The sequence below is a fragment of the Palaemon carinicauda genome, chromosome 42 (assembly GCF_036898095.1).
Source record: "Palaemon carinicauda isolate YSFRI2023 chromosome 42, ASM3689809v2, whole genome shotgun sequence".
Lineage (NCBI taxonomy): Eukaryota > Metazoa > Arthropoda > Malacostraca > Decapoda > Palaemonidae > Palaemon > Palaemon carinicauda.
Window position 1 is genome coordinate 57,526,687 of NC_090766.1, and position 26,359 is coordinate 57,553,045.

Sequence of the window (26,359 nt, forward strand, 5' to 3'; positions counted from 1 at the left end):
TCGAGAAACCATCTTTAATGACGACCAACTGGCTACTTTTCCAATTGAGTACTTTCCTTTGCTGGCCCTTTCCATTAGCTTTCTTCTAAATTTTCAATCCTCTCCACTAAACTCACTATTCCACCTTCAAAGTATTTCCACCGCCTTTCTATTAGAATCTGCTATAAATATCAAGTTATGTGCATTGGTTTTGAGTAAATCAACTAAATCAAAGGGGACCTATTCCCATGATTATTTGTAGCTTCCCTCATTACTAAAATAAAGAGCTAAAAGCCTAACCGTTGATCACTGGTCGCTACATTTATCTGAAACTTTTCAGATACTGTCTTAGCAGTTTTACATCAATACCTTCCTTCTTAACCTATTTACAATTCAATATGTTTAAAAAGTCATAACTTTCCTAATAACTATACTGCTTTCTATGCAACTTATAACTTTCACAACAGTGGCAGTCTTTCCTAAATATATTGCACAGTAAAGAAATTACCTGAGGAATGGCAGGGGTAATGGAGGGTCTATCAGCAGTGTATGAAGCACCAAATTTCTTCATGTCCACTTCAGGAGCTTTGAAACTCAAGCGATTTTGCCATGAAGGTTTGACATACTCGAACAATCCTGAAAGTTTTATTAGAATTGAATAATTAAGAAAATTCATTAGCCAAGGAACATTTATCTCCTATCCATCCAAATGGAATGCTAGCATATTAATCCAATACTATTTCAAGAAAAACTCCTATGACAAAAATAAAGAAATGGGCAGGTATAGTACTGAAATAATTGTACAATATTGAAAAATCTACAAGGATGTTAACTTAAGGTTTCTAAATACCTCTATTCCCACTAAAAAACAAACCATTACAATTGCAGCAATCTTACAAAAAAAAGAAAAAAAAATTCCTCGTTTAAAGCGTAACACAAAAACTAAAATAATTTTCCTATTACCATTGAACAAACAAACAATTTTACTTTAATTTTTTGGGAATTAATCTTTATATCAGATTTAAAGTTTCTAACTATGCTTGTATGACCCTCACATCAAAACTAAAAATTGAGAATATCCCGCCAAAAATGCAGAAGAAACAGATCAAATTGTTTAGTCACCTATAAACAGCATAGGCACTAATACCTAATTTCTCTTGAATCATAAAATTCTGAATATTTTGAATTATAAAAAAAAGTTTCAAAAGATTACAAGTGATACATACCTTCTTTGCCACCATCCCTTCCATATCCACTTTGCTTGTAGCCACCAAATCCTGCGGCAGCATCAAACATGTTGTGACAATTAATCCAAACTGCACCAGCCTTGAAGAGATATATTTTGGTTACATTTAAATATTTGAATAAAAGCATAAATCATACATTAAAGCTACATGAAATGGAAAAAATTTAATTACTTTTGCAAAACATACCTTTAACATCTTGGCCGTTTCAATGGCTAACGTTATTTGTTCTGTGAAGACCGAACTTCCAAGTCCATATATAGTGTTATTGGCTAACGATATTGCTTCCTTGGCAGTCCTGAGGGATAGAAAAATGTTTAAATAATTAAAAATTTGTTAATTTATAAAATGCTCCAAAATTCTGTTAGGGTATCCTAGCCTTGCCAGAAATGCAAAATTTTTTTTATATCAATATTCATGCTTAGGCTATGCAGTTTGCACTTCTGAACTAACAGCATCTTTAAAATTCAGAACCGAGCATTTTCAGAGGTTATACTCATGGCAATAATTGTATTACAATACATTTTAAATTCAATTGAATATACTTTCATCATACAAATCCATAGATTAGATGTTCACATTTGTAGCCTTGTATATCCCTAAGACAACAGACCTTTTAACACACACGAGGATAAGAAAGAGCCATACAAATGCTCTTATCCCGTGGTATACAAATGCTCTTATCCCGTGGGTGTCAAGTGCTGTACAGTAGTTAACTTGCCCTTTTGTTAAAAGTTAGGGCTGTTAGGCATAAAATATAAGGGGGTTAGGAAGCAAAAGTAGTATACAAGCAATATCAGCATAAAAAATATTCTTACCATAACCTTGTCCCTTATATTAGCTGGAATAGCAATTAAAAAAGGAACGATCGAGCTACTAAAAGCCTTCGAGCTGGCTGATAAGGACCTATGGTCTACAGAAAGCTCCTTAAGTTGATGTTAGCAGGCCTTAATTTTCTAAATATTCTAATGCAAGTAACCTTTACCTTTAGATATTGACCTGATTTGCATGAGGGACCCCTATCTGGAAGTCTGACATGAAATATCTAAACAGTGTCCTGTGCAAAACTTTATTTTTCCCATGAGTTATAATTTATATTTTAAAAAACAAATACCCTGTAACTGTAGCTCATCCAATTATATAGGCCACTGGGTAAGCTTGACAATGGATGAGTAACTCAAAGCCCGCTTAACCACCTCTTTTCAAACATTGCTCCTGCTTTTCCCTTTTTCTTACCCTTTTCTTTTTTCTCAGACTAACATGACCTATCTATGTATATCATGATCTATGTAAAAGAAAAGTGGCGAGGTAAAAGGGAGCTCAATGAAGCCCTGAAGCTCCAACTAGGTCACATCTTTACTATTTTTGTTGACACTCCAAATATACAATCCTTGCATTTTCAAATTGTGTAATTTAAGTCATAAATCTCTATTGGAATCATTGGTGGCTCACAATATATAGGCATGATAAAGATAGAAATAGTCATTTTGACGAAGCCTATAGGCCTCCACATTTGTAGTCCGTAACAACTGCCTAGTTATCATTTTCCCTCGCAACACTCTAACTTTGGTTTCTAAGACTCTTCTACACAACAACGACCTGTACTCTATCTATGCAGAGCATAAACAGCCTCAAAAACTTTAAATCCATTCTCCTTCTGTTTACCTAGCTTTGGCTTTTCCTCTTCAATTTTTGCTTTGCCTAATATCAATTAAAAATTAAATTTATATAAAAACATTACACATTAAACAAAAGTATTGAAAGAAACTTTACAAAATACAGTAATACTGGTTGTGCACTAGGGATGCACTTGGCACTATCAATCAGGGAGCCCGATATAGCACTCGTAGCCTTCTCGGGGATGATGCAGAGCACTCTGTCTGACAAATCAAGAGAGGTCAATGTCCATAGCAGGCAAAGAGGCACTTGGAGTGCAAGGGTGCTTCTCATCAACACGGTGGATTTTCAGCCAGAGGAAGCTCAAAGGCCAGAATAACCTTAATAAAAAGGTTGGAGCTCCTCCCCAAGAGATAAGCTTACGAGAGGTTTCTCCCTTGTAAGAGGTTACAAACCATGAGGCACACATACCGAAGAGTTTGACTTCATAAAGCTCCAAATGCTTTGTCTCCTCTCTGCAAGACTCGTTGATGGGAGAGGTGACAACTGCAAACAGTCAGCAGGCATCACCATCTGCAGCAAAGACCCAGAGAAAATGATGCTGAGGACTCTTTTCACCCTGGGGCACAATGGGAGAGGCGCTGCGGTCGGCAGGCATCACCATCTGCGGAAATGACCCAGAAGGGAATTTGCTCAAGAGACTTGATTTGTACCTAGACGGTATGATGGCGAAGAGCAGGCACTGCAAGCAGTCACTTAGCTCCTCCTCCCTCAAGTTCTGAAGAAATTGCATGGAATGGATGAATCCAGTCCCATCAAAGGAATCTCCAGAAGGGGAAATGATCCTCCTTAGTCTACCTCTGCTCTCATTCCTACACCGAAGCTATAGGAACGAAGGTGAGCAGAAGCAAAGTGTTACAGTAAACTGCAACACTTACGGGAACCATTCTGTGTTGAAGAAAAAAGGATTATTTTAAAATTTCAGGCCAGTTGGTTTATTATGGTTGTTAAACCGAATAAAGCGGAGGAGAACCAACAACATCTGTTCTCATCCGAACATAAAATATAAAGTGGCTTGAGTTGGTACTGCATGTGTGAGCAGGGTGGTGGGTCTACCTCCCGCTGGCTCGCACTAACCAGCGAAGGGAGTAAGACTCGCTTAAAGTCTTACAGCTAGTTTAGTTTCAGCTGTTGCTGTCATGTATTTTCTTAGTCAAGAGCTGAAAGGTTTGTATTTAGTGGTAGAACAATTATAAAGTTGGGAAAAAACATACCTAAATGGCATTGCAACTAGTACAGGCCCAAATATTTCTTCAACCACTACTCGGGAAGTTGTCCCCACTCCAGTGATTAAAGTTGGCGGATAATAACAACCAGATGGAACATCAACCTGGAATACCTGAAACAAAATTTCACAAAAATGTTATTTTCATTAGTAAAATAAATTTTTGAATATACTTACCCGATGATCATATAGCTGTCAGCTCTGCTGCCCGACAGAAAAACCTACGGGCGGAATACGCCAGCGATCGCTATACAGGTGGGGGTGTACATCAACAGCGCCATCTGTCAAGTAGGTACTCAAGTACTCGATGTCAACATAGAACCAATTTTCTCCTCTGTCCACTGGGTCTCTATTGGGGAGGAAGGGTGGGTCCTTTAATTTATGATCATCGGGTAAGTATATTCAAAAATTTATTTTACTAATGAAAATAACATTTTTCAATATTAAACTTACCCGATGATCATATAGCTGATTCACACCCAGGGGGGTGGGTAGAGACCAGCATTACATGTTGACATTATGAGCTAAGTATTCCGTATTTCATTTTAGCAGTTATTCAAAATAACAAGCATAAAATAAATAAGTACCTGGTAAGGAAGTCGACTTGAACAATTACTCTGCTTTTTTAAGTACGTCTTCCTTAATGAGCCTCGCGATCCTCATAGGATGCTGAGCGACTCCTAGGAGCTGAAGTATGAAGGGTTGCAACCCATACTAAAGGTCCTCATCAAAACCTCTAATCTAGGCGCTTCTCAAGAAATGACTTTGACCACCCGCCAAATCAAGTAGGATGCGAAAGGCTTCTTAGCCTTCCGGACAACCCAAAAATATTAATAAAACATTTCAAGAGAAAGATTAAAAAGGTTATGGAATTAGGGAATTGTAGTGGTAGAGCCCTCACCACTACTGCACTCGTTGCTACGAATGGTCCCAGAGTGTAGCAGTTCTCGTAAAGAGACTGGACATTCTTAAGATAAAAGACGCGAACACTGATTTGCTTTTCCAATAGGTTGCGTCGAATATACTTTGCAGAGGTCTATTTTGTTTAAAGGCCACGGAAGTTGCGACAGCTCTAACTTCGTGTGTCCTTACCTTCAGCCAAGCTTGGTCTTCCTCATTCAGATGGGAATGAGCTTCTCGTATTAACAGTCTGATAAAATAGGATAAAGAATTCTCTGACAAAGGCAAAGATGGATTCTTAACTGAACACCATAAAGCTTCAGACGGGCCTCGTAAAGGTTTTTAAAATAGAACTTAAGAGCTCTTACAGGACATGATACTCTTTCTAGTTCATTTCCAACCATACGATAAGTTTGGAATATCGAACGATATTAGTCAAGGCCGAGAAGGCAGCTCGTGTTTGGCTAGAAAACCAAGTTGTAGAACATGTAGCCGTTTCGGATGAGAATCCGATGTTCTTGCTGAAGGCATGAATCTCACTGACTCTTTTAGCTGTGGATAAGCATATCAGGAAAAGAGTCTTAAAGGTGAGATCTTTCAGGGAGGCTGATTGAAGCGGTTCGAACCTGTCTGACATAAGGAATCTTAGAACCACGTCTAAATTCCAACCAGGTGTAACCAAATGACGCTCCTTCGTGGTCTCAAAAGACTTAAGGAGGTCTTGTAGATCTTTATTGTTGGAAAGATCTAAGCCTCTGTGACGGAAGACTGATGCCAACATGCTTCTGTAACCCTTGATAGTGGGAGCTGAAAGAGATCGTTCTTTCCTCAGATATAAGAGAAAGTCAGCTATTGAGTTACAGAGGTACTGGTCGAGGATACGGATACTGACTTGCACCAGTTTCGGAAGATTTCCCACTTCGATTGGTAGACTCTAAGGGTGGATGTTCTCCTTGCTCTAGCAAACGCTCTGGTTGCCTCCTTCGAAAAACCTCTAGCTCTCGAGAGTCTTTCGATAGTCTGAAGGCAGTCAGACGAAGAGCGTGGAGGCCTTGGAGTACCTTCTCTACGCGTGGCTGACGTAGCAGGTCCACCCTTAGGGGAAGTGTTCTGGGAACGTCTACTAGCCATCGAAGTACCTCGGTGAGTTATTCTCTCGCGGGCCAGAGGGAAGCAACTAGCGTCAACTTTGTCCCTTCGTGAGAGGCGAACTTCTGCAGTACCTTGTTGACAATCTAGAACGGAGGGAATGCATATAGATCTAGATGTGACCAATCTAGTAGAAAGGTATCTATATGAACTACTGCTGGGTCCGGGATAGGTGAGCAAACTATTGGGAGCCTCTTGGTCATCGAGGTTGCGAAGAGATCTATGGTTGGCTGGCCCCAGGTGGCCCAAAGTCTCTTGCATACATCCTTGTGGAGGGTCCAATCTGTTGGAATTATTTGTCCCTTCCTACTGAGACAATCTGCTATGACATTCAAGTTGTCTTGGATGAACCTCGTTACTAGTGAAAAGTCTAGACCTGTTGACCAGGTGAGGAGGTCTCTTGCGAACTCGTACCATGTCAGAGAGTAGGTCCCTCCTTGCTTGGAGATGTACGTCAAAGCAGGGTGTTGTCCGTGTTCACCTCCACCACTTTGCCTTGAAGGAGAGACCTGAAGCTTTTCCAGGTCAGACGTACTGCCAGTAGCTTCTTGCAGTTGAAATGCATTGTCCTTTGACTCGAGTTCCATAATCCCGAGCATTCCCTACCGCCTAATGTCGCACCCCAGCCTACGTCCGATGCGTCCGAGAAGAGAACGTGGTTGGGAGTCTGAACAGTCAGGGGAAGACCCTTTCATAGGTTGATAAAGTCCTTCACCAAGTCAGACCAGACTTTATCTTTCCGGAAACCGGGATCGAGACCGCTTCTAGCGTCTTGTCCTTTTCCAGTGAAAAGCTAGATGATACAGAAGAGGACGGAGGTGTAGTCTTCCAAGTGACACAAATTGAACCACGGATGACAGTGTCCTAACCAGACTCATCCACAGCCTGACAGGGCAGCGTTCCTTCTTCAGCATCTTCTGGATGGATAGCAGGGCTGGGGGTTGATCGTCTTGTTCAGCAATGTCCTCATCAGAGGGTTCCTCATCCGAAACTGATGAGGAAACGGCAACGGAGTGGGCAACGTCTGACTCGCTGAATCCGGTCGCACTGGTGGATGCGTGACGGAGCCGGACACAATATCATGGTACTGCTGCACAGTCTGTGAACTGTCAACCATGGGGACGCGAGGAAGTACAGCGTCAACCCGAAACTGTCTAGACTGTCTGGGTTGTGCAGTCAACCCCCTACCGGGTTGCTGAGGTTGCCGCACTGCGTCACAACAAGTCACCTCTGCTGGTTGTTGAACGTCTTCCTAGTGACACACTGAACGTCCACAACCACCTCCGAGAGTCGCTTAACGTCAACGTGCGACTGGCAACCCACACTGGGTCGCATCGGTGGAGGAACCACCTCAACTGGCGGACGCGAGTAGGATATCTCAGCGTCAACAGGGCGCACAACCAACCGGTAGGAAGGTTGTTGGCCAGAAGGTACTTCTCCGTAAAAAATCCTCTATCAAGGACACAAGCTTGGACTGCATGTCTTGCAGCAAAGCCCATTAGGGTCTACGGGAGCAGGTGTGGCAACAGACGGGGTTAGCGACTGAAGCGGAACCATTTACCATCCCTGGAAGCCTTGTTATGCTTTAATTAAAGTCCATAGGAGGCTAAGCAGCTTAAGGCTCCTCTCCAAATGACAGAGTCCTCAAAGGAATATCAGTAGGAGGGAGAACAGCACTTTCTCATCTACAGGAACCATGTCCGCGAAAAGCTAGGATATCTCAGTGAGGGTCTCACTGGTGCAAAAGCAGCAGACCAGAAGGCAACGTTATGTAACTGCTTGACAGTCTGTGAACTGTCAAAAACTGAACTGTCAACCACAACAGGTGTGTGAGGACATACAGCACTGGTGCATTAGCAGCAGACCAGAAGGCAACATTATGTAACTGCCTGACAGTCTGAGAACTGTCAAAAAACTGAACTGTCAACCACAACAGATGCGTGAGGACATACAGCACTGGTGCATTAGTAGCAGACCAGAAGGCAACGTCATGTAACTGCTTGACAGTCTGTGAGCTGGCAACAACCAAAGCTGTGTGGGGAAGCCTCAACTCCTGACTGACTAGTCTGCTGCGGGCGAGTGGCGGTAACCACAGTGGGTTGCGGAGGCTGACACACCGTGTCAAAACACGGCAGCTTGTGGTAGCTCACGCACGGCAACGGAGTGCTCCGTGTGTCTGTGGGAGTCAGCATGCGTCTGGCAGGGTCGACTGCGCATGGGTGGACGAGCTCTCACAACAAGAGTGTGGGAGCAGGCAGCCGCAGCGTCTGCTGGGCGCACAACCGTGGTGCATCGTCAACCTTCTCCGCAGTCGGAGTGTGGGAGCAGGCAACAACCAAAGCGGAGTGGTGGTGCGTGGAGGGGACTGCCGTGGGTTGCGGAAACTAACGCATCGCGTCAAAACACGGCAGCTTGACTCCACCTTCCCACTGCTGATGCGGTAGCTCACGCATGTCAACGGAGGGTGCTGCACGTCGGCTAACGTCAACATGCGTCTGGCAGGGTCGACTGCGCATCGGTGGTGGAGCTCTCCGCAGCCGGAGTGTGGGAGCAGGCAGCCTCAGCGTGAGCTGGGCGCACAACCGTGGCAGGTTGTAGGCTAACGGGAGCAGTGTCAACCTTCTCCGCACGAAACTCCTGCATAACCGCAGCTAACCGAGTCTGCATAGACTGCAGTAAAGACCACTTAGGGTCTACAAAAGCGGCAACAGACGGAGCTACTGTCCGTTGTGACTGAGGGTCTAAAACAGCTGGTGCGGCAACAGACGGAGTTACTGCCTGTTGCGGTACCACCTTGCCTCTCTTGGGAGGTGTGCAGTCGTCGGATGACTGCAGCGAGTCCGAACTAACCCAGTGGCTACACCTGGGCCGTTGGACTTGCGCGGAAGGGACCGACTTGCACTTAAAAAGCTGCGAGATGTGGTCCATGGTTTCATACGAGAAACCTCTTCCGCAGACGAGGAATAAATGGGCTCTCTCGTCTTTGTGTGGGTGGGGCGATCTTGGGTAGATACGCCCGAAACCACGGAGGGAAAAACGTCTGTTCGCTGATCAAGGCCTGTGGAACCCATAAGTCGTTCGACATTACTTCTCCCCTGGGCTTGGGAGCTTGTAAGAGGTCCCGGACTAGGTGAACAACTGGCACGAACAGACGAACCCTCGGACGCAACACTGTAACACTTTGCGCATATCACTTTATCACTTTGATTTTCTGTTTTGCACTTATTTCACTGAAATCGAACTTTAACTGATTTCTACCTGAAACACGCAATCCTATCCTTCATTAAAAGGTAGTAATTGCGAAAACAGTCGTACAATGCAACAGAAAACATAAATAAAGATAAAGAATTCAGTGGCTGGGAAAGAGACTAAACACTAGATCAAATAAACTACGTTTACAATCTCTCACCGCACATAGCCTGGGAACAAGAATAAAACCCTAGAAACGTTTTACCTTCTTCCCCTACAGCGACTAGGGAGGAGAGTAAAAAACGAGAACAACGTTACCAGCTTGAACGAAACGTTTATTCTCCTCTCTCTCCCTCCGTCTCTATCTCTCTCTCTCTTTCTCTCTTGATTTCGCACCTGAGAGAAGAGCCCAATTATATATCGTTAAAACATGTTATTAGCTAAAGGAAAAAACTGAAAGGTTTTCAAAATAAAAAGTTCCTTTAATTTAGAATTTAAACCACTGCTAAGAAAGAATGAACGAAACGCCAGAATCGGTTTACTCTTACTGCAAAGTGAAACCGTGATACACTCTCTCTCTATCGTAACGATAGAGCGCATGTTGAACGTCCTGAACGTCAACAACTGCGTAGACTAAAAACTAAACGTTAGTTCATCTTTGAAAACAGTACGAGACTATCAAAGAAATTCTTTCATAAAACATTAAAATTTAAAAAGTATAAAATTCTTTAAAGGTTAAATACGATATAACGGGCTCAATGTTAATTAACTTCGGTTCCAAGTTAGGACCGCCTACAATCAGGAAAGGTCGCATATAAACAAACAAAAATTAATTGTTATATGTTTATAATAAATAGAAAGTTAATCGAAGAGGCCTATAAAGGCGGAGAGATATAAAATATATAGATCTATAACGTGTTAAGCAAAATTACCAAAAACCTAAACACACTTCCGTCTAAGGGAAGGGTCGGCCATTTAAAAGTGAAAGAGAGTCCATACTCTCTTCGTCACCATAATTAAATCTATCCAAAACGAGTTCAAGTTTTGAAATGAAGATAAAACCCCTGCATAGCGAAAGCTCAAAACTGGAATAGTGTACTTCACCAAATCGTTGTGAAAACAAATCCAGTTAGTAACAGCGTATTTAGTAGGTCTTGCCAGTGGCACGACAGAGAGAAAATTGGTTCTATGTTGACATCGAGTACTTGAGTACCTACTTGACAGATGGCGCTGTTGATGTACACCCCCACCTGTATAGCGATCGCTGGCGTATTCCGCCCGTAGGTTTTTCTGTCGGGCAGCAGAGCTGACAGCTATATGATCATCGGGTAAGTTTAATATTGAAAATTATCTGTTTATTCATTCCAAGTGCACACTTATGTTAAACCATATTATAGGACTATGAAAAGAACTAATGGGTTTTTATTAAAAAATAAAAATCTAGCTCCATTTACAATAATTTTTCTCCAATTAACAGTATCGTTAAAATGAAGTATAAATTTTTTCAGCTTAAGTTTTAGTGTAGTCATCAACAACTATACCAATGTAATAATCATCCCCCTATTTCACAAGTGTATTGCATTTCCAAACCATTAATGCATTCATAATGCCCTTCTTAAAAATATGGCACACACTTATTACAGGAACTATTAAAACTTGACCAAAATTATTTCTCTTATGATAGGAAAGTTCAGTCAACCCATAAACCATGTCACAAATTACTCAAATCATTGCAAGCTGTTTTGGCTAACATTCAGCCTCATATTTTTTCTTATAACAATATTTAAAAAGTTAACAAGGTTTTTTTTGTTTTCAACAGTGCCATATTTTCATCAATAATTCACTCTATCACTGGAATACACTGGGTGGCTCACGTGACGTAATAAGTAAAAACTCAAAAGGAGAATGACAACAAAGTAGCGAAACCATTTCACCATTTCAGTCTCCATGGCATCCAATACCACAAAGTTCCTTAATATGTAATCGGAGAAATGTTTGAAAAGGTGAGCCAAGATAACCAAATAATTTCTCCTTTAATATGGCAGGCCTGATAAAACTAGAGGTAAAAAGTAATGAACTAGTACTTGTAGGTACACTACAGAAAGCCTACGACACTAACCTCAAGTGCGTCATGCAAGGACTCCATTTTAAACTTCATGTGCAAACTTTGAGCAATACTAAAGGTTAAGAAGTGTAAGAGCAAGGTCAGGAAGACACACACTAAAGGAAATATCCTATTAAACTTACGCAAGTATTGAACTGGATTTATGAAATTGTGCCCCACAAGTGGGGCAAGGGTAGGATTCAGTGCCTAGGTTTAACTAGGGGTGAGGGGAGCATCCAGCAAATGCAAAGATTACATCCAAGTTTGAATCAAGGTAAAATAGTCAAAAGTGGATGGATGCTGCAGAGCTCCTAAATATTGCCTCTAAGTGCAAAGCATGAGGTATACTGCTGTGTTGCAATAATTACCTGCTTACAGTAATTATATTTAGATGACCAACAAATCACTATGGCAAAGATACCAAAGATCACAATACAGTACAGTACTACGCAGTACAGCAGAAAACCATACCTAATCTCATACTGCAATCACTAACTCCAATGACTGTTACTTAAAGCTAGAGATAAGTACCATATATTTTGACAGCAAGACAAACTCGAGATATTACAAGGCACAAAATTTAGGTCACCATACGTGGTTTTATCTCACAGTACAGAGTAAGACAACCCACAATAACAAAAGCACAAAATACTCTACTGTATAAATATGAATCTCTATGAAAACAAACATGAATCTCTAAGAAGACTACCCAAATCTCAACACTCAAGGTACACTTACAGAATAAGATACTTTCATATGTCTGAACCGTTCATAACCTAACACTCGAGTACTGTAGTTTATGAACAGTATTTCACCAACGAACAAGACTTCAGAAAAATTAAACTCGCTAGATTCGAAAAACCTAATAGCAAAAGAGAAAAAAAATTTCTGAGGACTGTATTTGGAGAGCACTTTGCTTCAAATATCAATAAGGAAATATTCTTTATTAACTTAACACCTATCAGTAAAGTTTCTGTACTGTTTACATACGAACTGTATATTATATATGGCTAGGTAATGCAAACTAACCCACCAGAAAAGTCCAGTAGCTATATACAGGTACTGTATTGGTATGTTAAGCAATTTTATAACACCTATATCTTTTTTTTATAAATTTTAATTGGTTAGAATTCTATATAGGTTGACTCGTCGATCTCGGAAGAAAACCATTTGGCAGTAAACTACGCCAAGCAAGTACAGTACACTGTTCCCTTGGCAAGGGAACCAACTCAATATACGGTTCTCCTTTCAGGTCATGCAATTAAGACATCTAGTGGGTTACTTTTTTTTTTTTTTTTTTTTTTAGATTTGAAAGTCATCTTACCTGCTAAATAGTTGGTAATCTTAAAACCTACTGTAAAAAGTTTAAAATTCAAATGTCAGTGAACCATTAATAAAGATTTGTAGTTGCAAACAAAGAATTCATTTAGGTGTGACGCCTTAATGTCATAGCATCTTATTTACTTGCTAATTTAACACACATTGTACTGGCCACGGTATTTCGTAGTAAATGTCCACCTCCACGATCATTTTACCAAGTTCAAAATTAATTTCTGCTACCTCAAGATTGGAAAGATAATTTTGATTTGCAATATTGGAGGTTTTTCTTGAACAAGAGACTTGAACAGTAAAGGTAGAAAAATTGACCAGACAACTGTATAGAACCGACGTATCTGCAACTTGCTACATATCATAGGTCAAGTTCTCCAAAACATGAATAGGGCAAATATATTAGCATATGTGCTAACGTAGAGAGTAGAGGTCCCCTTTTTTGTTTTGTTTCATTTGTTGATGTCGGCTACCCCCCAAAATTGGGGGAAGTGCCTTTGGTATATGTATGATGTGCTATCAATATGCCACCCTGAATGAAAAACAATGTAAACTAATATCTGCATGTGCCAAAGTATAAGCTAAAACATGGCTTCTAACAAACTGATCTAACACCCCCGGAAATCACATTTTAAAATAGTTTTTTCTTGCTATGCAAACAAGTGTCATTTAATATGGTACACTCTAGCACGTAAGATAGTATGGCTGATGAATCATCGAGGATCTGGCAACCAATATGGCATACCCTACTCGGCCATATGTCGGGTTTTTTGCAAGAAACAAAATTTGCACTTGTTGAAAAAGACGAAGGCAGGAGAGAGGCAACTTTTTGGAAATTGTCTCAAAATATTTTACCCTCTTCTTCTATGCAACCTCTTATAACTCCATTTTTAAAAGGTAAGGATATCAAACTGTATGAATATCAACATACAAGCAGTACTGCAAACAAAAACAAATTAAAAGACAAACCTCTGCCCCTTCCTTCTGAGCATCCTCAACATATTCTGCAATGAATTTTTGCTGGCAAGGATCGATGATTGCTCCCATATCAAAGGTTTTTTCTAATGATGGACCAGTTCTGATAGACTTCATTCTGAGCTTTAGTTTCTTAATGAATGTTTCAAACACACTTTCTTGAACTAGAAGGCGTGAGCCTGCTGAGCAAACCTGGAACCAAACAGGAAAAAGTTAAGATTCTTTAAAAACATGAGAAATACCTATCTCACAGCTAACAACTAAATTTTTAGGTACCAAGTACAGTAAAAGCTTCGCTATCCCAAGATTACACTGTATATAGTCAACATTATAAAAATTACTTTAAAAAACTACTAGAGCACTTATTCCATAATAAATCACAGTAATAATTTACATAAAAACCAAATATTCAAGCTTTAGTGTACATATTTATAATGCTTTACAGAAATTTGTAGTTAAGATACTCATCAGCAGTTGTTGTTAACTGTGTTGGCAATGTTCTCATAAGCTAATTTTCATTTGAGTGCAAAGATTTAAAAAATTCTTTAATTCTTTAACAATTTCCCTATCTGATTTATATACTCTCCAAAATGCCAAAGCAAATATATAATAATGAACATATACAATTTCTGTTTTCATTCCTTACATAATGGTAAGATAAACTACACTAATTTATGGAAATTATAACTGCCTCATCATTTTTTCTCTGACATCCACAGCGACAGGAGTTATTCACCGAATGACTATCGTAAGCATCACTTTAATTGCCCAAGTAACCTTCATTTTATATATCAGCATAATACATGCTTGACAAGAATTTTTCAAGCATGGATATATTTTTTTTGTTATATGGATGAAAAAAAGGGAAAATCAAGGTTTCCATTTTTCAATTGCACTAAAATAGCTAAACTTCCGTTACCTGTCTTTTTATATATTGAATGTATACAAAATTAAGAATATAGAATTAACAAGTGATACTTTCATTTAAAATTCTACCTTTAAAAAAACTACGCTACATTTGAATGTTACAGTAGCATATATTGTACAAAGATTTTTTTTGCCACCAATTTGACTTTCAGAGTTTGATAAGACTTCATAGAACACAAGCCAATGGTTCTATCAATTTATTGGACACTAGCTCTTAAGACATCAGAGATATATCTTTTTGTACTTCTGCTCATGCAGCAAACCTTTGGTCAAGTAATAACTAAACTGTATATACAATAATTCATATAATAAAAATATTATTCCCTTTGTAAGAATTTAAAAGGGGATGACACAAAGAATAATTTTATGTATACCTGTCCTTGGTTAAACCATATAGCATCAACAACTCCTTCAACTGCCGAGTCCAAATCAGCAGAATCGAAGACCACAACTGGACTTTTCCCTCCAAGTTCTGTAAAAAGAAAGTGTTTTATTTTTCAGTCTTCCAATTGCCCTATTCAAATTGATGACATTCTAAAAGTTAATGTTTTAGAGAAAAGCAAAAATCAAAATCATCATGAGCACTTATTGGGAAAAATTAACCAAAAAAACTTACTGACTAGCATAAACAGTACCCTTCTTAGTTTCTTAAAATATTAACTACTTTAAAAGATTTGGAAGCATTTAACTTTACAGGTCACAATAAGCATGCTAGAGACAGCATTTCTGTTGCATAGCTTTAATGCCAAAAATTAGACCATAATCACATTAATCTTTACAACTCTAATATTTACCTAGAGAGAGTTTTTTCCCAGTTCCTGCAGTAGCCTGCCTCAATATCTGTCCAACTTCTGTTGAGCCTGTGAACCCAACTTTATCAACATCAGGATGAACTGCCAGAGTAGACCCCATAGCTCCACCTCCAGTTATTACATTGAATACACCAGCAGGCAACCTATAAATGTAAAACCTTATCAATACAACTATTTTTTTTTTTACTTCCATCAAACAGTTATATAAAAGGATGCTAAATCGATGAAACTTTTAAAAACTAGAAAATCACTCTAGTTCTCCTCCAGCTATATCATCAATTTAACTTGGTTATTCTGATCAAGTCCCCTGATCAAATGTTTGGTGAGAACTATTTCATGATGAGTATCATAAAGATAAGGTCATGTCCACCAATGACTATTTACTCCAAATATATATGAAGTAGATCTTTTAGAGAAGTTACCTGCATTAGCTAATATGCTAGGTTTATCATTCTTGATAAAGGATTATAACTTTGTTCACCATAGGAAAAAAAATTATAGTAATAATAATGACAATTTACTGTCCTAGTTCTTCACTTAACAGAACAAACATACCACATGTAAAACACAATACAGTCCTTGAAAACTTTAAAATCTACATACCCAGCTTCAGCACATATTTCAGCAAACAATAAGGCAGATAGTCTTGTATTTGTTGCTGGTTTGAGGACAACAGTGTTTCCCATTGCTAAAGCTGGACACACTTTCCAAGCTAACAGCATCAGTGGGAAATTCCATGGCACAATGGCACCAACTACACCTGCAATGAAAAAGAAAAAATTAAGCATTCAAAATATCTAAAAAATATTACTGACGAAAAACATCAGTAGGATTATCAATTTTTCACCAAGATCTTCAACATCTGAAACAATTCACCTGCTTATATTAATGATAATCCACAAGCTTGAAATGTTATTCTTCATATAAAAATCATATCAATACCAGCCAGGCTACAACTCTTCTTGGAAAAGCAGGAGTTTACAAGCCAAAGGGTGCCAAAGAAAGCAGCCTAGCGCAGAAAGAAAATAGAGAAACCACAAATAAATTATGAGAATACAAAAGTGAAATATTTCAAGATCAGTAACAATGTTAAAATAGATCAGTCATACACAGCATAAACTTGAGATGACTTATGCCATAATGTTCAACAGAAAAGCATTTGCAACAAATTTGAACTTATGTTCCACTGATTCAACTGCCAGAATAGAAAATCATTCCACAACCTGGTCATAACAGGATTGAAACTTATAAAATACTCTGTAGCATTTAGCTTTATGATGAGAAAAGACTAGACCATTATAATTAATTGCATACCTAGTACTACATAATTTATGGTAAAGTCTGGGAAGATCTGAATGCAAATTTCAAATTAAACAACACTAAGGCAAGTCGATACACTTATTATGTTAGCTATCACTAAGAATACAGTAACTAATAACAAAAATGGAAGTTAACCCTTTTACCCCCAAAAGGACGTACTGGTACATTTCACAAAACTCATCCCTTTACCCCCATAGATGTACCAGTACGTCCTTGCAAAAAACTGCTATAAAAAATTTTTTTTCATATTTATTATAATTTTTTCTAGAAAATTCAGGCATTTTCCAAGAGAATGAGACCAACCTGACCTCTCTATGACAAAAATTAAGGCTGTTAGAGCGATTTAAAAAAAATATACTGCAAATGTGCTGGGAAAAAAATAACCCCTGGGGGTTAAGGGTTGGATATTTCCAAATAGCCTGGGGTAAAAGGGTTAATCAACTAAATTTAAAAGTCGAGGAGGATGCCCAATGTTCAGATGCAAAAAGACTGCAAGTATAACTACGAATATACAGTGGTAATTTAGGGTGAACCAGTGCCCAGGTAGCTTTGTCTCCAGTATCTGTATCAGTTCTCCATGATGACTTGTCATCGGCTGTTTGATATATTTCAATCTAAGAGTTGTTATGAATGATTCAATATAGCCTCAATCCATGGGTCCCCCCTTATACATAACAATTCCATGATATGCACGTTCTATACAGTACACTGGTCCTGGAGCAGGGAAGAAAATCCTTTTTGGTATTTTATCTTCATATTGGACTTTGTGTTCTAGCCATCCACAATTAAATTTTTGTAGACCACACAGCACAACCTCAAAAATACTTGAAACCACTAACTTTTGGGGTGTTGAACAGATTAATCCTATTCGCATTATTTCTTATAGGGAAAATTAACTTGTTTAAATAAACCAATTGTTCAAATAGTCCTTTGGAACAAATTAAGAATATTTCCGAGGTTTCAATGTATTCACAAATATGTAAATTGGTAAAACCTAATATATTAATTCAACAAATAGTTTCAAAGGCTAAGACAAAAAAAATCTCGGCTCTCATAGAAGACTGTTTAGTTTGAATACCCAAAAAAATAAACTTATAAAAGTAAAGAGGGTACCCTGACTGCAGTACCTCACCCACACAGTTGCAGTCACCACCTGGCTATCATTCAATTTGAAACGAGCTAGAACATTAAAATCTTTCAAATTTAGTTTATCTCTAGGGTTTCAATGCATTAAAAAATTAGAATTAATTTAAACTAATACAGTATATTAAAATAAATATCATAAGCTATCATCCAAAAAATCTCCACTCCTATAGACAGCACTATTTAGTTTGAATACCAAAGAAATTTATCTTATAAAAGTAAAAAGGGAACCCTTATTCAAGTAACTTGCCCGCATTGTTCACACTGTTACATTTATCAGCTGGCTATCACTCAATTTGGAATAAGCTCCTATAAAAAAATTCTTACCAACAGACTTCCATCCTTTCATCTCTGTATCCATTAGCTGAGCCCATCCAGCATGATAATATAAATGACGCACCACTAGAGGGACGTCACAATCTCTACTCTCTCTGATTGGTTTTCCATTGTCAAGGGATTCCAGTACAGCAATTAATCGGGCGTGCTTCTGTACATGACGAGCAATACTGTAACAGAAAGCCAAACTTTAGGCATCACATAGAATAATTCAAACTCAACATTAATTTCATACTTCAAAGTCGAAGCAATAAACCAACGCAAACCAGGCCATAAAGTGAAAGAATATACAGTACTTAAAGGTTTAAATCTATAAAGTTTGCTAAAACCACTTACAAAATTAATTTCTTTTCTTCATATAGATTATATTCTTAGATTTACACTGACTAAAGGAAACACCCAACATACCTCTCCAATAACCTTCTATTCTTAATTCACACTACTGTATATGCAAGTATATATAAGAAGATATTTGTTGGGTATAGTCTTTGCTACTCCTTCAATGTATAGTATATGGAATTTATGGAATTAATAGTACTGTCTTCAGGTAGGCAAGTGACAATGCACAACTGAGTAACACAAAGGATGGTATGACGGCTGGTGAGCAAGTAAAAATATCCAATATAACAAAGTTGACTATCAGCATTATTATTATCTGATCAAAACAATTCAAAGTATATTAAAAAAAGAGAGAGAGACTGCTGTTAATTACAAGCCTCCAATTATATACAGGTGTTATTAATCAGTCCCTAAAAGCAAGTACAGTACTTAATAGACAATAACCTCAAAACAGCTTCCAAAGATGTTAAGTGCAAGGTAGCTACATAATTTTGCTAACACTGATGTTAACTGCTAAGTGTTGACAGTTTGAGAAGTACAGTAGGTTAAATGTTTAGGACAAAGATTCGGCAAGTAGAAAAGTATATTGTCAGTGGGAAGTACTTGTTCAATGTTGTGTGTGTGTCAAAATGCCAGATCCATTACCAGTAGGTTTAAAAATATGGCTACTGTACTGGAAAAATGGAATTTGTGTAAACCAATGGGGAAAATTCCACTGATACCATGTTGTGCAACCTAAGTGACAGATTAAAATAAGTGAATAAATATAAGAAAAAAACTTTCACACTAACTTTGTAAGGAAAATTTATCTTGAGCAAAAATCTCCACATGGAAATGTGAAAAAATTTGTACTAAAAGAATTAGAAAAGTATAATTTTATCCTAAACATTTATATATAAATCACAACAGCATCTGAATATTATCCATTAAGTCTTACCTGTACAAATATCTGGCTCTAGCATGACCTGACAGGGCACTCCAGGACTTGTAGGCAGTCTTGGCCGCAAGAACGGCTGAATCCACATCCTCTTTGGTACCCTGAATTGTTGATGCCAAGACTGTACCTCGACACGGGTCTTTAGTTTCATAGGTATTGCGATTTTCAGGGTGTTCCCATTTATTATTGATGAAATGACCAAATTTCCTATTGTGATCATCCAGCCATGCCTGAAGGTATAAATTTTTCATTATTTGAATGTTTAATTACAGTAAAACCATACAGATTAGTTTATGAGTAATGATGATAAAACTATACAGTTCAATGCATTGTTAATGGTGCTTTAACTACAGTTCATATACAGTACATATGTTCAGATGGAGTAATTATTCTAAGTTAATTAAATTCTCAGTAAAGGGCGAGACTTTCAAGCGGGACAATAGCGTACTGTACCATAATTCTACAAAAATAACCACTTCATCCAAGTTAAAATAATTCAGAAGCCTCACACTATAAATAGAAGGAAGTCTTCATTTAAACCAGCAGCAGTTTCACAGGACTTTAAATCTACTTTAATCCAATGATGCAAAGTTAAGTCTCCAAAAAACTTCCACCATCACTGATTCTCTCAATTCTCTCTCTCTCTCTCTCTCTCTTTTTGAACTATATTAAACTTTTATTTTACACATTCAACCACATAAGTCATCTTCCTCCCAGTTTCACTGGCGTAGATGCCCTTTCACATACTGTGAGCCATGTCTAACAGGTAAGAGAAAGTCTGATAATGAAAAAAAGTCAGATTTTTTTATACCGAAGTCAGTACTACAGTATACCACAAGAATACCTGGACATAGCTGTTGTCATAAATGGCGATAGATCTTCAGAAACGTACAGTCAACGGTAAATCTAGTGCATGCTACAATAAAATCTGTTACGAATATATTTCCAAAAGAGCTTCAATAATATTGTAAATACTGTATAACAAATTTTCAAAGTAATTTGTATTTTTTCTAGCTAATTAGGGAGATTGATTCAAAGCAACCTCAACTGTCATTGAAACTTGAAAAAAAAAAAAAATAGTAGTTATCCAGCAGGTGAAGGAGGAGGGCGAGTAGCCCCGCCCACTTTAATAGCCCAAATAACTTCATTTTGGACCTTTTAGCTCGAAGACTGAAAGGGATGGTTGAGGTTAGTTAGATTAGGGAACTCTGGTTTGTACAGCCATGAAAATAACAATTACTTTAACAATTTGATTTGTTCCTATGCAACACACAAACCCTCACCGCTTGGTGGATTGGAAGTTTCCTTTGAACCGAACTGGGTGGTTAATTTTTTCCCTGTTAGTATCCACTGCTTTGTCCCACCCAAAAGCTAACTGATGATTCCAACAACCTAACTGTCTTCCATAGGGATGACAAGACTTATAGGGACTGTACTGTACTTGAATGCATATACAGTACTCAATAAAAATAAAGAATCCCTTACCCGAGGGGGATATCAGTCTGGCATCGTATACCCATACGATTATCTAAGAGTTTGTATAAATTCCATCATGGACCCTTGTTACAGTATACATACAGTATACATACAGAATAGAGCTCCAAAACAGAACATCAGCATCAGGTCTTATTCAACAATTAAAGATTCTACCGCTTTTCACCGAGAAGGGGGGGACAAAAAAAAAAGAACAAAAAAAAGGAAGAACCAGTCATTCTACCAATCCAGACTTGCATATATTGCATATGATACCATAGCCGAGATGCACTCTGCCCATGAGGAAGCTGGGCTAGTTACATAACTACTTGAGTAGCCACCACAGGACCTAGCACAAAGGTGTAAAAAGAATCTAGTATATTCCACGAGTAGAAGGCTGTGAAGATAGTCGGTCTTTCCCAGAATCCAGCCTTCATTAATTGGCCCACTGACAGGTTTCTTTTGAAAGCCATGGTAGGGCCTATACTGGACTTTATGAGATCAGGTCTTAGCTGATACCTTTACCCTCTCATCAGTCTGGGCGTATGCTTTACGGAGAGTCTCATGAAGCCTGAAAGTGTATATTCTTTTATAACTCTTCTTTGGTCCTGACAGTGCTAATGTAAAGTCCGACACTCTGGCCAGAAGAGTCGGGTCCTTTTCACATAGCACCGCAGAGCCCTCACAAGACACAAAAGCATCTCCTCTCAATCACCACCTTACGATTCAGAAAGAGAGGGGACGGAGGTCTCAAACCTGGAGTAATGGGCAGTCAGGTTCTGAGTTTTGCATATGCACTCAGACACAAAACTGAAGAAGACCACCTTCTGCACCTCAATGTGGGCACCTTCATAAGAGTCTGTGTAACTTGTTTATGGTACTCCCTTCGCCAATGCTAAGGCTAGCAAAACGACAGTCTTAAGAGTCTGATCACTGTCTGACTACCTCCTCAAAGGCTCATACGGGGTACGCATAAGGCCCTTGAGGAAAAGCCACGTTCCACTTCTGGGGTTCTGAGGGGGCTGACGCAGCGTTCGCTAGTGTAGAACCTCTACTGCATGGAGAGGGGGACCAGGATCTTATTTGACTGAATGGACTTCAAATTCTCAGATCCACAGATCTGATCGTCAATTTGATCCAGGGCCAATTCAACTAGATCAACCACTGAGGGCCTTGAGAGGGACTGAAGTGCCAATTAACAATAAAGGTTCTCCCTGTAGGAGGTGTCAAGGTTACCCATCCCAGGGCACTCAAGGACAAGGACAAAACATTCAAGAAACAACTCTCATACTCGGGGTAGTCTGCTTCTGCAGGCATGGTCCAGTATCTTGGGGAATCCAGATCACGAGTAACCTTGTGCGTGTTTGGCAAGACCCTGCAGATTCTGGTCCTTCCCAAGTGTATGCTCGTTCCTCCCAAAGGACACTTGCATGCATTGGAAGACCAAAAATTTGGGGTTGGAGGTACCTTTGGGCCTTGGCTCCCCCACCCTGCCCCAATCCACCAAGGGATAATTATTTGGTTTTACGTCTATTTCAGCTGGAATCCATGCCAAAAATTCTCCTCGCTTTACCATTGACCTCCCCAGGCCTTTGTTAGCACCTCACCTGATTACATACTGGGCAATAACCACCTCAAAAAGGTGGCATCTTCTCAACAAGATAAATTTAAAAATTGTTGAAAGAGGGAGGAGATATCCAGAAAGGAAGAGAGATTAAGTTCACCGAAGCTCTTCAGCGTCTTCTCGAGAGTTGCTACTAGACAACGTCGAAGGCTTAGCTTGCTTCTTTCCCTTCAGGCCGTATGCCTGTCACTGCACAGGACGCCACAACTTTCACTCGGCACATGGGGATACTGCGAACAATCATACCCCCTACAACACATACAGAAGAAGTGTTGGAGCCTTTGTAGTTTGTTGGCACAAAAAATTGAGTAAAAAATGTCCGAAATCGACCAACAACCACCCCCAGCAGCAGAACCACTTATCAAAATCTTCACGGTAAGTTTAACAGAATTAAATAATGAATTCACTCAATTTGTAAATACTCCCTAATGCCCTAACAAGGGGGGGGGGCTCTAATGCCCCTGTGACCCCCTAAAAATTGTTGCTATCATACAAACACTACAAACCCACCTAACCTAACCTAGTAGTTCCCAGGTCATATCCCCTAGCCGGGGGCAAGACCCCAGACCCCCTTCATAAGTCTCGATCCTACACAAAAAAAGCTATGGGCAGCACTCTAAATTATATCTTTAAAATGATAAAATAACTTGATATTATAGCATAGTAAAGAACATCTTCCCCATAAGGAATAACGATTTGGCTAGTAATAAGAAAGATATCGCCTGTCCCAACAAACTACATTCTACCCAAAGTGTTGATCTACAGCTGGTTTACTTAAACCAGTTGGAACAACTACCCTTTCCCCTGGTAAACATGAACATTTTGTTTTACTTCCATATTTCCAGGTCCAACACCACATTCACCTCTTACAATAGCAAAGGAAAATTAAAAAGTTTGATAAGGCGCTGGCAGTACATGCGTACTCGACAGAAGTCGAACCAAAAGCGAGGGTATTCTAGCTAGTTAAGGGAGCGGGGTTCCTCACCCGCCTGTCCACAAGCTGGATAATCATTCGTTCTCCAAGTTTTAACAATAGTTTCCAATGCCTGAATCAAATTCCCTTAAGAAAGGAAGAAGGTTATGTCGAGTAGGAACAAAAACTTCAATGGAAGTACTTGTACTGTACTGTAGAACGATCATAAATAATCGTTACATAAAAAAAGAATAGTGAAGCAAACCTCTACAAGCAAGATTCTTCAAAAGAATGTGTAGGCTACCAGCTTTCCAGCCATTTTTCTCTTTTGTACTAACATGGTCATGATTTAGTAAAATTTCATCTAAACTTGCCTTTTGTTCCATTTTATGTTGCAAAAGCAAGCCTCTACATGTACCGTAGTATCAATGGCACAAAGACCTAGGATGATCATCTTAAAAGTCATAGGACTGTTCGTCTCTAATTACTGTATAGCATTTCAAAGTATCTAAGAAAGGTGTTACCATTCCTCCTAGGTTGATTAAGGAAGGAACGGGAGGTTTCGAGGATAACTACTGCCAGTGAAAGATCAAGTGATCAACATGTGCAGAACAGCGTACTGCCCGTACAGAAAAAAACAGCTACTATAGACTTGGAGTTTACTTTATAAAATGTCTGATTGCCCTCCTCCAAAACTTAAAAAACAGTTAAAGGAGTCTGGTTTCAATTCCAGTATCATCTGAAAAGACGCTCTCCAGAAAATCTGCTAGGCCAGGAGTAACCTCCCAATAAACAGCTTAAACTTGCGCACCAACATGGGGATCGATCTGCCGCCATGTGAATGCAAGGCGAGCGCATTCCCAATCAATCAGACTCAGCAGTAGCAATACTTATGGTAAGCTATTGACCAAAGTAATTGCAAGAGGCCCATAGTCTTTATTTCCTCCTAATTCATTCGATACCAGGTTAAGGAATATTACCTCAGGTTATAGCTGGAAAAAGTTAAAGTAAAATTCAACAAAATTGCTAACAACTCAGAGACTTATGGAAAAAACTATTGGTCTCAACTTAACGGCCTATTATAGGTTAAAGCTAGCTAAAGGTAATCTTACTCATGCACAGATTGGAATATCCATAAGCTTCTCTGTACAATATTACCATTTGCCCCACATCCTGTAAACGGTAAACATCTACACATACATCATCAATATATCTCATATTGGATATAGAGGTATCATAACCTAACCTAACCCTACATAGCTATGAATCAACTTTAAAAATCGTCTAAAAGCATTAATCATCTTACAATTTAATTAAACAAAATATGGCTAAGTCTGCCACAAGACCTAGGCCTACACCTGAGCTTACCTAACCTGCTTTATATGGGTAAGTCTTACACGAGACGCTATAAAAACCTGAGCAATTTTGGTTCCTTGTTTCTTTGAACCATTTATCTTACAATCTAGTGATTCCTTATTGTATCATTACAACGTTGACTAAACTGTCAATTGCATACCCCTAGCATTAGATTATATAACCACAATTGCATAGCCCAACATTAGATTATATAATTAATCAGCTATTGAAACCAGATTAGATAAGTTACCATACAACTCGAGCTACTAGCTCTTCCAGCTGATTTATGAAATCAGCATATAATTCTGTCAAATAGATACATTGGACAGACTTTAACACCTTTAACTACTTTAATATCCCAGGTTCATAATCATTTCAAGAGCTGAATGGGTTTCCATAGATGCCAAATAGCCCGCCATACAAGACTTAAGACACATTTCCTACATGGTTACTTTCCGGAAAAGAATATCTGAAATTGCTTTTCAAATCTTGTGCCACAGAACGGAAGTCGGAAAAAATAACAAATCAGCCAATTAAGGAACAGTGTTGGTCACACTGCAAGGTTGCAAGATCTGGCAACAACACTCAGTGGGGGGGAAGAACTAGGAGGGTTAAGGGGGAGGTCACTCGACTGAAGTTATCAATCCCACATCGGCCAATGAAACCATAATGATACATTTGAATTACTCTTCTAAAATGCATCGACAGCTTATAAAACATAAACCACTTATTGCCAAGCATACCTGCGCTATTTTATCATCCTCGGGGGCAGGTCCAAATTCCATAGTTTTGAAGATATTGGCCACGGTGTTGTCGCCTTTCAACTTTGGGTCTATCCTTCCAGCCATGACTACCCCGACAGTCGGACTGGTAAGACGTCGGTTCAGTAACAACTAACAACACAGATGAGCCAAGCCAAGGCCATGATGCCTGGCCATCACCCCGCCCAACCCCCGCCCCCTTTATACCCCTACAACAGGTTTTTAAAGTGACCAAAACCTACCCAAGGTCAAGTAAATTGCACTCGATTCAATTTCTATCAGTTCTTTGCGTAGGAATAATTGGGTTTAATGAAACAAACACAAAGATAAACAATCTTATAAGATTAGTAAGCAACGTCACAAATTACTAATTTCATGAAAACAGTCCGATTATCAGATGTCAAGCTCGTATCTGTGGACCAGGTTTTAAATTATTTACGTTTATTTTCTTGTCAACCAAACTGTATCACGTGAAAATTCCCTCAATTGAAACATGACTTTTAATTTTCTGTAAGTCTGTCAAGGCATGACTAAACCTTATGGCTGAGAATTAAAGCAGCGTGTCAGGCTATTGTTGGCGAACGAGGCTGTCAATCAGTAGTAATTAACTTTTAAATCTTTACATAGTATCTAGCTATTATAAAACA

General features: G+C 39.0%; 1 protein-coding gene across 1 annotated transcript in view; it reads right to left on the reverse strand.

The window, feature by feature from the left end:
• Nucleotides 1-25,852, reverse strand: part of LOC137633212 (aldehyde dehydrogenase family 16 member A1-like) — a 31,973-nt gene extending 6,121 nt beyond the window's left edge. The window contains exons 1-11 of the mRNA XM_068365380.1: nt 25,695-25,852; nt 19,586-19,815; nt 18,301-18,479; nt 16,114-16,270; nt 15,493-15,653; nt 15,073-15,170; nt 13,766-13,963; nt 4,115-4,239; nt 1,413-1,521; nt 1,206-1,305; nt 488-615 (exon numbers count right to left, since the gene is read on the reverse strand). Coding sequence (XP_068221481.1) covers nt 488-615; nt 1,206-1,305; nt 1,413-1,521; nt 4,115-4,239; nt 13,766-13,963; nt 15,073-15,170; nt 15,493-15,653; nt 16,114-16,270; nt 18,301-18,479; nt 19,586-19,815; nt 25,695-25,799 — 1,590 coding nt within the window. The 5' untranslated portion in view covers nt 25,800-25,852. The remainder of the gene's footprint in view (nt 1-487; nt 616-1,205; nt 1,306-1,412; nt 1,522-4,114; nt 4,240-13,765; nt 13,964-15,072; nt 15,171-15,492; nt 15,654-16,113; nt 16,271-18,300; nt 18,480-19,585; nt 19,816-25,694) is intronic.
• Nucleotides 25,853-26,359: the final 507 nt, after the last annotated feature.